The 12,353-nt window shown below is 46.9% G+C and overlaps 1 protein-coding gene across 1 annotated transcript in view; it reads right to left on the bottom strand.

The window, feature by feature from the left end:
* Positions 1-12,353, bottom strand: part of LOC309372888 (tripartite motif-containing protein 54-like) — a 37,650-nt gene that overhangs the window by 12,377 nt on the left and 12,920 nt on the right. Inside the window, exons 3-5 of the mRNA XM_081916928.1 lie at positions 9,919-10,084; positions 5,578-5,673; positions 2,644-2,877 (exon numbers count right to left, since the gene is read on the bottom strand). Of these exons, the coding sequence (XP_081773054.1) occupies positions 2,644-2,877; positions 5,578-5,673; positions 9,919-10,084 (496 nt within the window). The remainder of the gene's footprint in view (positions 1-2,643; positions 2,878-5,577; positions 5,674-9,918; positions 10,085-12,353) is intronic.

Raw genomic sequence — 12,353 nt, 5'->3', positions numbered from 1 at the left:
AAATACTGTCGCTGTATGTAGGTTTTATTTTATTTGTTTTTTATCTTATACAGTGCTACCTTGGTTTAAGAACAGCTTGGTTTATGAACAACTTGGATTAAGAACGCTGCAAACCCAGAAGTAGGTGTTTTGGTTTGCAAAATTTGCCTTGGAAGCAGAACATGTTCCACTTCCTGTTGAGTCCGTTCCATTTGTAAATCGAGTCTCCACTGCTATGGGAAAGCATGCCTTGGTTTAAGAATGTTTTGGTTTAAGAACGGACTTCCAGAATGGGTTAAGTTCATAAACCAAGGTACCACTGTATTTTGGAAATGTACATCCAGGGTTTTTTCCCTTTAATTTTTGGGGGGCCCTAAAAACACATCATTTTACTTCAACTCGCTTGTGGAAACAGCTCAGAGGCCGTGAAAAGAAGGAAGGTTAACAACAGGAAGATTTAAAGGAACTATTAGAAATGACTATCGAAAGCAGTAGAGATATGAGATGATCAGAGCCCCCCTGAACTTGAAGCATGGGAAGTCCCAACAAAAAAATTATCATTTGGCAGAATATTTGGATTATTTGAAATGTATATGTATAATGTGGAATATTTAATGTGACTTGATTGGATTGTTAAAATGGAAAACTTAATAAAAATGATCTTTTAAAAAAATAAATAAAAATTGGGGCCCCCAAGAGAGTGGGGCCCTAAGCTATAGCTTGTTTAGCTTATATATAAATCTGGCACTGGACTGGACTCCTGTAACTACCTGCAGAGAAAGCAGGGGCTGTCACAGAACCAGGATCCCATCCTTACCTTTGTAGCTATAGGCTTATACTGTTGCCTCACCCCCCAGTCATACCATTGCTCCATTTAGCTCTGTATTGTCTACATCAGACAGAGGGGAGACCTGTGAGGCTGTCTCCCCCACCCTCACAACAAACTCTCTCCAGACTACGGAGACTTACTTTTCTGTTTGCAAAGGAAAACTAGGCTATCTATATTAATTGCTGCTGCTTTAGAAGCTGGTTGTGATTCCAAATCTAAGAAATGTTCTCAGATTCTTCCCCACACCCACACGCAACATCTTGTGAGTCACCCTGAGCTCCCTTTGGGAGGAAGGAGGGCAGGCTATGAAGTCGGTGAAAGAAATCAATCCAGGGAAATAATCTCTGAGCCACTGGCTGTGCTGCCTGGCACTGAAAGGAGCTGGGAGTTGAAGAGCGTTTAGACAAAGAGTGTGTTCTACCACTGCGCTATGGCTTTTTCCTAAGGTCTGAGCAAGATTTTAGCTTGTCACCTAGGGACAGCATCACTCCCCTCCATAGCTGTTTGCGCCTTCCTACCAGGAGGGAACCCCAACAAATCGTGCAAAACTTGCAAATATGGGCTTAGTTTGTGTAATGTGTACAGGTCCCCCAATTCAGCTTCCTTGGGCTACTTAAATACAATGTTAGGTAAAGGTAAAGGGACCCCTGACCATTAGGTCCAGTCGTGACCGACTCTGGGGTTGTGGTGCTCATCTCACTTTACTGGCCGAGGGAGCCGGCGTACAGCTTCCGGGTCATGTGGCCAGCATGACTAAGCCGCTTCTGGTGAACCAGAGCAGCGCACGGAAACGCCGTTTCCCTTCCCGCCGGAGCGGTACCTATTTATCTACTTGCACTTTGAGGTGCTTTCAAACTGCTAGGTTGGCAGGAGCTGGGACCGAGCAACGGGCGCTCACCCTGTCACGGGGATTCGAACCTCTGACCTTCTGATCAGCAAGTCCTAGGCTCTGTGGTTTAACCCACAGCGCCACCCGGGTCCCTAAATACAATGTTAGGGTTTCTTTAAATCAGGTTCATTGAACTTGCAGTGGAAAACTGCTCCAGCAGCCAAATCTGGGGCAATACTGATGAGCTGTTCCCATCGCCTTGAGCTTCACAGGTCCCTCTCAGAACTTATTAGAATCTTAATACTGGAATGGATCCAAAAGTCCAAATACACCCGGCAACATGGCAACGCCATCCACATTAACAAAACGTCACCTGAATGTCCCCTTTCTCAGACACTGGAGAGATGCTGCCAAGGAGTGTAAACAATACTGAACTGGATGGACCAATGGTCTGCTCAATGTAAGGCAGTTTCGTATATTGCTAGGACATGTTTGAATGCTTGCTTACCAAAAGAGAGAGAGACTCTTCCTGCACATAAAAAACCAGTTTTTCAGGGAGATGTTGCCTTACATCATGGGTAGGCAAACTAAGGCCCGGGGGCCGGATCCAGCCCAATCGCCTTCTAAATCCGGCCCGCGGACAGTCCGGGAATCAGCGTGTCTTACATGAGTAGAATGTGTCCTTTGATTAAAAATGCATCTCTGGGTTATTTGTGGGGCATATGAATTCGTTCATTTATTTTATTTTATTATTCAAAATATAGTCTGGCCCCCCACAAAGTCTGAGGGACAATGGACCGGCCCCCTGCTGAAAAAGTTTGCTGAAAAAGTGCAATATGCAATGAAACACTAGATGGTGATGGTGAGCCTTATGGAAAATTCAATGTATTTTTTTAAAAACACACATTTTCATAACTTTTTTTTATATGTGTGTAGATTCCACCTGAGTCTACTGCCTTGTTTGTTGGGTGGAGTGTGGAAGCAGAGCGGTTTCCGGTTACTTAACCTGCACAAATACAGCCATCTGCGGTTCCTCCATGGACTGCAAGGCTGTGTCCACCAGTTTGGAAGAAGAGTCAATATGGTCGCCACATGTTTTGCAGATGGATTTCAGGTGCTGGATCTTTTCCTCCTGCTCGTAGGTGATCCTCTGCAACATGATCTTCCGCCTCTCTTCCAAAATGGCGCACATGCGGTCAAACTTCTCACACAGGGCCTGCTTCTGGGCTTTGCAGTTGTGCTGCTCAGAAAAGGGGAGGGGGGGTAGAAAGCTTAAACTGAAATTGGTCTCTTAGTACTAAAACGGTCCATGTCAGACTTAACAAAAGGTGGTTTGTCGTTCTGAGAACAGGTTCAGGGACGTGGACTTATAAAAAATATTGGGGGGGCCCGGGAAAGCTCATGAATAATAAATAAGCTCATGAATATGCAAATAAAGTGGCGCCGCCTCCTCGTGAGCGAATAGGGGAGAGCGTGCTGCGCCTATTAATCAGCTCCAAAGGAAATTGGGTGGAGCTTTTGCTCGGGAGGGAGGGCAGGAGGCATGCAGCCCGCCCCTCCCTGTGCATTTTGGGCTGGGGGAGGGGCGGCGATGGCGCTCTGCTGGAGGGGCGCCGGAGATTATTGGGGGGGCGGAGCCCCCCCAAACGAATTTTTGAGGGGGCTCGGGCCCCCTCAAGCCCCATGGAGTCGCCGCCTATGAACAGGTTCATGTCTTCCGCACTTCCTCCCGCGTCTTCCTATGGGCTTGAGATCCAAACCTCCTGCTCTCAGTTTTGAACTAACCACAGTTTCTGAGGATGTTATGGAAACTCTAGAGCAAGTATGTTCAAAGTTTGGACACCCCTGCCTTGCTCTAGAGGATGTCCAGACTCAAGGAATGGTAATTTGTTCTAACACCAGTTTGTTGGAACATAAAGGTAAAGGGTAAAGGGACCCCTGACCATTAGGTCCAGTCGTGGCCGACTCTGGGGTTGCGGCGCTCATCTCGCTTTACTGGCCGAGGGAGCCGGCGTACAGCTTCCGGGTCATGTGGCCAGCATGACTAAGCCGCTTCTGGCGAACCAGAGCAGCGCACGGAAACGCCGTTTACCTTCCTGCCGGAGCAGTACCTATTTATCTACTTGCACTTTGACGTGCTTTTGAACTGCTAGGTTGGCAGGAGCAGGGACTGAGCAACGGGAACTCACCCTGTCGCGGGGATTCGAACTGCCGACCTCCTGATCAGCAAGTCCTAGGCTCTGTGGTTTAACCCATAGCACCACCCATGTCCCTTTGTTGGAACATACGTATAGGGAAAACATGGCTAGTTCAAAACTGAAACTTGTTTAGTTTATGCCCCTCGAGGAGGAGGAGGAGCAGGAAGAAAAGCCTATTTCTCCTAACTGCCAGCCACGATCTGTTGTTATGTCTGAACCTGAGGGCACAAAAAGGAATATCGATCAAAATTATCAGCCTCACTCAGGAACCACTGGAAACCTTGATTGTACAAACAGCAGGGAACTGACTGTTTTACTTCTGATGACTAAAAAACTGGGCTATATATATTCGTATCCAACTCATTCAATCCATCACCATAAGGAATTCTCCATGTGCAATGGAAGTTCACCCCTTTCTCCTCTCCCTATGCACACCCCATGCCCTCACCAAGTCTGCTCCAATATATAGATATATAAAAAGGTAAAGGTAAACAACAATTAAGTCCATTCAAAGGTGACTTTGGGGTGCAGTGCTTATCTCGCTTTCAGGCCAAGGGAGCCGGCGCTTGTCCACAGACAGCTTTCTGGGTTGTGTGGCCAGCAGGACTAAACCGCTGCTGTTGCAATGGGACACCGTGACGGAAATCAGAGTGCATGGAAACGCCGTTTACCTTCCCGCCAGAGCGGTACCTATTTATCTACTTGCACTGGTGTGCTTTCAAACTGCCAGGTTGGCAGGAGCTGGGACAAAGCAATGGGAGGTCACCCCATTGCGGGGATTCAAACCGCCGACCTTCCGATCAGCAAGCCCAAGAGGCTCAGTGGTTTAAACCACAGTACCACCCACTTCCCACCTAGAGATATATACACATGTCATACACAGTATATATACAGTTATACACAGGAAAAATTTGGTTATGAATTGGATAAAGGCTGAGGTTAACCTATCTAATAAATGTTTATACTGTTAATTTCTCCACAGCTTCACTAAGGCAAAAAAACTATAATGAGAGCAACATTTCTTACCTTTATCACATTTGAGCAAATTAACAATATTTATTCATCTCCTCTCCAAAACTGACTTTAAAAAAAAACAAACTCCCTGCAGAAATAGGTGAGATACTTTTAAAACGATGACAGATTTCCTCCAGGAAAAAAAGCTTGTTGTTCTTTGCTTTTTTCCATACATAAAAAATCCATTAGCACCAGCAATTTTTTTTGTTTTTTTTAAAGTATATGAATCTCACCCACCTTCTCCCCCGAATCTATTCTGCTTAATTTCCTTGGTTTTTGACAGAAAGGCATTTACCTACAGTCAGTTGAGAAGGTGATATGAGGGAGGGGAAATTGCAAAGCTAACTCCCCCTCCCCGCAGTATTTAATGACATAGATCTTAACGCAATGCAACCATCTTAGCAAAAGTTCTTAAATGGTGAGTCCTTATCTGAACACCCAGTTAGTGCACTTCCATCAGACAAATCCTCTGGCTTAGTTGTCAGGGAAACTTTTTACCAAAGTCTTTGAGCAAATTAACAAAACAAAAAAAAATTGTTCCTCTCCACTGAAATAGACTTTTTTAAAAATACCAAACCACCCCTGATCACAACAATCATTCTGATGTGGTGAGCACTGTGACATAGACACCAAAGGAAGTGTCACTGGTCCTTTGAACACTGTGACCTGACACAGATAAGTGGAGAGATTGCAAAAATAAAACAGAACGAAATGTTGAGGAGTCCTACCTCAACGTTCCTGCAGGAGCCTTGCAAATCCCCAACGTAGGCTTGGATCCTGTCGTTTGCAGCCACAAGGGCACCAATCCCACCAGTCAGCTCTGCCTGGAAGGGAGAGGACCCAAATTAGATTATTTGCCAATGACACTGCCCAGCAGGGCCGTCTTACCCATAGGCACTAGGGGTGCAGGGCACCCGGGCACTGGGCTCTCAGGGCACCAGGGTGAGAGTCCGGGGCCCGAGAGTTGAGTCCGGGGAAGAGCACGCACATCAGTCGGAGCGCCGTGGTGGGCTCTTCTGCTGCAAGCGGCTCTGCACCGTGAGTTCAGGGGCAACCGAGCTAGCAAGACACTGAGGCGGCCAGCCGGTTCTGCTCTCCTGCGTGCTTGGGACTGGGCAACCAGGGGGAGCACACCCGGCAGATCTTTGCACCCCGGTGCCGCATATGTTTAAGACAGCCCTGCTGCTCAGTCTGCTCCCCTTATGCTCCCAGAAGCAGGCAGTGTTTCAGGCGGCCACATCCAACCCAAACGAGTCCATTTCAAAGTGAGATACAGAAGGGATCCTCCCACTGAGCACAGGATCACTCCCCACACCTTGCACCCAACTTCAGGCCACCCAAAAGACAAAATGCTGCACAGCCAGCAACATGCAATGGAGAAGGAAATGGCTTCAAGGAGATGCTCTTTGTTCATGCAGACCCCAAAGGCATTTGGTTATTGATTGACCGCACCATCTAATGACCAACTTTCTCAGGGTGGTTTGCGATGTCACCTGTGCTGTAAGATCTAGCAGGTCCCACTTGGTGGGAGGTCTTGGTGCATCAGAAGAGCCCTGGATCACACCAATGGTCCACCCTGTCCAACATCCTGTTCTCAACTTGCTCAACCAGATGTCAGGAGTTCAGCCTACACTCGAGTAGGACCCTGGCAGAGACACATGCCCAACTGGCATGTTCTCTCGCTCTTGGTCGATTGTTCGGGAGCTTCATAAGCTTTCTTCAGCCCGAACATCACAGCAACCGATGCCAACCGACACCGGCACACTTAGGGATCCGCAGAGTTTGCACAGTTGCATAACAGTACTCAGCAACTCAGCATTTTGGCTAATCTACTTTATTTACATATGAACACACACGGAGCTCTGCAACATGGCTCCCTCTCTCTCTAGCATCAGACAGCAAAGAGGAAAAGAACAAAGGACAATAGTCCCACTTCACGGAACACAGTAACACAAATATCCTGTCTCCATCACTTCCCACTCTGTGGAGTCAAAACACATAACGTCATGTGATAGACAACAATCCCATGACTGCAATCACGGAGCAGGAATTCTAACACCAGATGCCCCATGGGCAAGCCCACAAGCAGGATCTGAGTGTAGCATCCCTCTCCCCACCTCCGATTCTTCTGGAGTGGGCATTCCAAGACATCCTGCCTCCAACAGGGGAGGGCAAGCACAGCCTTCATGGCTAGTAGCCAGCTGCTATTCCTCCAGGGTTTGCCAGCGAAGGACTTCAAAACATAGAGCACATTGTGAAACAGAAAGAAAGCTATGCAATGTGTCTGTCAGAACATTCAGCGCTTTCCCATTTAACTGCAGCTCCCAGATAAATAAGAATCATGATGGCCAACCAATGTCCCCACTGTGGAAGGACGTGTGGATCCAGAATTGGCCTCCACAGTCACTTACGGACTCATTGTTAAAACCGTGTTTATGGAAGACAATCTTACTCAGCTATGAGTGATCGCCAAAGAAGTATATTATGGAACAGTCACACACACACACACACACACACACACACACACACACACCGGTGCAAATACACCAAGCATCTTTGGCAACATGTTTTCAATGGCAGTTAAAAACACTTTTTCTTGCACAAGCATTTACTAGATCTTAAATCCTCTTTTGGCTCAGCAATTCCCTGTCTGTTGCTTTATTGATTTTTAAATGGAATTTTAATGCGCTCGATCTTATGCCTGGACGCCACCTTGCTACATAAATTACAGAGGTGGCTTTAAAATATGGTGGTGGTGGTTGATGATACAGGGGGCAAGTCTATCCTCACACAGATGGCTGTTTTACCACAGGCATGGTTGTGATCTGTGACAAAATGTTCCTTACCATTTGGGCTGGATAAGACAGATGGCCAGATTACCACAGGGTGAAATTCACCCTGGGGTGGCCCAAGACATTCTACTGCCTGAGGCAATGGACAAGATGGCTCCATTGGTTAAAGCATGGTGCTGATAACGCCTGCATGGGATAGCTGGATATTTCTGCATTGCAGGGGGTTGGACTAGATGATCCTCAGGGACCCTTCCAACTCTACAGTTCTAGGATTCTATGACCTATAGTTCTCCAGTTTCCCCCTCCTCCATGGGTGTATTTTCCTCTCCAGGAATTTGTCCAAAAGCAAGGTTGTGGAAGGAAGATGATTGTGTGTGTGTTGTTGTTGTGTGTGTGTGTGTGTGTGTCCTAATCTATTCCTTGTAGCCAAAATTAATCATTCCAACCATTCCCAGTAGCTTCAGGGTTACAGGTGTGCTTTAAAGGTTTTCCAAGCTGGGTTTTTAAAAGAAATTAATTTTGAAAAGATTTCAGCTTGCTACACAAAAGTCTGTTAGTTTGTTCCCTTCAAAGAGCTGAGGGGCAAAACAAACATTATACATACAATGGTACCTTGGGTTAAGTACTTAATTCGTTCCGGAGGTCTGTTCTTAACCTGAAACTGTTCTTAACCTGAAGCACCACTTTGGCTAATGGGGCCTGTCGCGCTGCCAGAGTACAATTTCTGTTCTCATCCTGAAACAAAGTTCTTAACCCAAGGTACTATTTCTGGGTTAGCGGAGTCTGTAACCTGAAGCGTATGTAACCCGAAGTACCACTGTACATACATACATACATACATACATACAAAAGGTAAAAGTAAAGGACCCCTGACAGTTAAGTCCAGTCGCAGACGACTCTGGGGTTGCGGCGCTCATCTCACTTTACTGGCCGAGGGAGCTGGCGTTTGTCCACAGACAGTGTTTCCGTGTCATGTGGCCAGCATGACTGAGCCACTTCTGGCAAAACCAGAGAAGCGCATGGAAATGCCGTTTACCTTTCCGCCAGAGCGGTACCTATTTATCTATTTGCACTTTGACGTGCTTTCGAACTGCTAGGTTGGCAGGAGCAAGGACCAAGCAACAGGAGCTCACCCCGTCGCGGGGATTTGAACCCCCGACCTTCTGATCAGCAAGCCCAAGAGGTTCAGTGGTTTAGACCACAGCACCACCCGCATCACATACATACATCCATACATAATCCATCAATTTGTTTTTCCTCAAATAAAACATTGCTCTTTCTCACTGTTCTGAAACTACGTAGGAAGAAGAGAAAGCACTTTACAACGGCCCTCTCCTCCTGAACTGAGGAGGAAATGGAGAGGAAGGAAGGCACTCTGATGAGCTGGAAGAATGGGACAGTTTGGGGAGGTGTTGGGGGTGTGATAAAATGAGGCATGTGTGCCGCCGGCCCCAGGCTACAGGATGCCACACCTGTGCCCTAGTAGCAGGGCCAGATTTAGGTTTGATGAGGCCCTAAGCTGCTGGAGGTAATGGGGCCCTTTATATGTCCAGCTGTCCTTTGTCAACAACAAATTGTCACTATTTTTGTGTGTTGAATATATGCTATATGGTAATTTATGGACCAAATAGGTATCTAAAGCACGTAACAAAATGTGTATTTTATCAAAGTAATTGTTGAACTGAAATACAATTAAGAAGAAGTATATTAATAGTGAAATAATTATTAAGCTCTAACTTAAAATGATTTTTCATGCATAACAAACTAAATAATGCAAACAGATTGGCATTTGGCAATGACAAAAGTTCCTTTGGAAACACAATTTACAAAGATTCATAATCTAGTGTCTAGAAACTTGCTATAACATGAAATCATAATAGGTGTAAATATAGGGTGCAAGCCACTAATAATTATAAATAGCAGAATGTAGGCACCCTATATATAGAAATGAGCAAACCAGGGATATTTTAGTGAGCAGGCTAGCAGGTGGGTCCCATTACAAAACACTGTTGCTGCATGTAGGTTTTATTTTATTTGCTTTTTATCTTATATTTTGGAAATGCACATCCAGGTTTTTTCCCTTTAAATTTTTTTGGGGGGCTTCGCCAAGAGAGTGGGGCCCTGCCCTAAGCTATAGCTTGTTCAGCTTATAGCTAAACCCAGCACCGCCTAGCAGCCTCTCCAGCTAAAGGACAGGTCCTCCTGCCAACGTCACGGAACAGAAATGGAAACAGTGGAGGCCCCCTGGGAAATCTGAGCCATCAGTGAGAAGCCAACCTTTTGTTGCATGTAGATGTCAGAGAGAGGCGCCACTTCGCAGTCCTTGTGCTCCCCGAAGACCTTGCAGAGGGAGCAGGTGGGGACCCCGCAGGTCACGCAATAGATGTTGATCCTTTCTTCTTCATGCTCTTCGCAAATCGGGTGTTCGGTTTTTAAGGGGGGTCTTGAGCTTATAAGGTAAGGAGAGACAGAGACAAGAGACATAAGCCAAGAAAAGTAGCCACCAGCCAGGAGAGACCAGCCAGAGTTGCACGCTAAACATTTAAGTACGCTCCCCAGCACAAAATCCCAGGAACTGCAGTTTGCTAAGGGTGCTGGGATTTGTAGCTTTGTGAGCAGGAAACCATAGTTCTCGTGATTCTTTTTTGGGGGGAGGGTGCTTTCAATTGAGGTTGAATCCGGACAAGACAGAAGTACTGTTCTTGGGGGACAGGGGGTGGGCTGGTGTGGAGGAGTCCCTGGTCCTGAATGGGATAACTGTGTCCCTGAAGGACCAGGTGCGCAGCCTGGGAGTCATTTTGGACTCACAGATGTCCATGGAGGTGTGGGTTAATTCTGTATCCAGGGCAGCTGTCTACCAGCTCCATCTGGTACGCAGGGTGAGACCCTACCTGCCTGCGGACTGTCCCGCCAGAGTGGTGAATGCTCTAGTTATCTCCTGCTTGGACTACTGCAGTGCACTCTACGTGGGGCTACCTTTGAAGGTGACTTGGAAACTGCAATTAATCCAGTATGCAGCAGCTAGACTGGTGACTGGGAGTGGCCACCGAGACCAAATAACACCGGTCCTGAAAGATCTTCATTGGCTCCCAGTACATTTCTGAGCACAATTCAAAGTGTTGGTGCTGACCTTTAAAGCCCTAAACGGCCTTGGTCCTGTATACCTGAAGGAGCGTCTCCACCCCCATCGTTCTGCCCGGACACTGAGGTCCAGCACAGAGGGCCTTCTGGAGGTTCCCTTGCTGTGAGAAGCCAAGTTACAGGGAACCAGGCAGAGGGCTTCTCGGTGGTGGCACCCGCCCTGTGGAATGCCCTCAGATGTCAAGGCAATAAACAACTATTTTACTTTTAAAAGACAACTGAAGGCGGCCAGCATACAGCTTCTGGCTTATGTGGCCAGCATGACTAAGCCGCTTCTGGTGAACTAGAGCAGTGCACGGAAACGCCAGGTTGGCAGGAGCAGGGACTGAGCAACGGGAGCTCACCCCGTTGCGGGGATTCGAACTGCCGACCTTCTGACCAACAAGTCCTAGGCTCTGTGGTTTATCCCACAGCACCACCCATGTCCCAGTAAATAAAGTAGATTAGCCAAAATGCTGAGTTGCCGAGGTGTGTCAGACTCTGCAGATCCCTAAGTGTCACTTGGCATCGGTCGCTGTGATGTTCGGGCTGAAGAAAGCTTATGAAGTTCCCGAACGATCGACCAGGAGCGAGAAAACATGCCAGTCGGGCATGTGTCTCTGCCAGGGTTCTACTCGAGTGTAGGCTAAACTCTTTCCATTTCAGTTTGGGTGGGAGTGGGGCTCAATTTCTGCCCCCTTCAACACCCTCAGTCTCCTTTCTGGCTGGCAGGAGATCCAGAACCAGCAAAAACGAAGGGATCTTTTATTCATATGGCAGGAAACTGACTGCTCTCAACTGTGGTGGCTTTAAGGGGGATTTAAAGGCCCTCTTTGTGGCTACTAGTCTCACCACAGCTATATGCTCTCTGTCCATGGTCAGAGGCAGCGTGCCTCTGAATTACCAGTCGCTGGGCCAGCAGCAAAAGTGGTGCCCATTGCCCTCCTATCTTGCTTGTGGATTTCCCATTTGGCTGTCTGGTCGGCCACTGTGAGCAACAAACAATGCTCCATCTGATAGGCCTTTGGTCTCATCCTGCTACAAGGCTGCCCTTGGTCACCTGGGCGTCCTTTTACTTCCCTCCTATAGCAAAATTCACCAGCTACATGAAGGGAGGGGGAGAGGGGTCTGAAATGTTGATTAAAATCTCTTTTTCTGTGGCATACAGAGACCTCTAGTGGCCAGCTGAAACATTTCACGACCCTGGTATTTCTTAAAAAAATGTTATGCAGGCGTTTAAAACGTATGCAGGATTTGAAGAATAGCAGCAGATGAGAATGGCAGTTTAATCATTTTTAATTAACGTATATAATGGGTGAAATTTAACTAATATAGCAGCTTTATAAGGAAAGAACAGCATGGAAAGGTGGATGGGAAGTCAACGGATATGAGAGATTTATTCAGATGGTTGTTCAAAAGAATTTGAAAAAGTTAATTTTTGAAAAAGTTATTAAAAAAAATTGAGTGCTCTCTCCCCCCCCCCTCTCTAAATTTCTTCCCACGCTCTCTGTTTTTCCAGTCAAGTCTCTGCTACTCAGGATCATTGGCTGTAGATGTCTAATCAAATACCTAGGTGCCTGGTGGTTGAAAGA

Source organism: Podarcis melisellensis, assembly GCF_964234715.1.
Source record: "Podarcis melisellensis genome assembly, chromosome: 6".
Lineage (NCBI taxonomy): Eukaryota > Metazoa > Chordata > Lepidosauria > Squamata > Lacertidae > Podarcis > Podarcis melisellensis.
The sequence above is the reverse complement of the archived record's forward strand: the minus strand, read 5'-3'. Positions and strand labels throughout refer to the sequence as shown.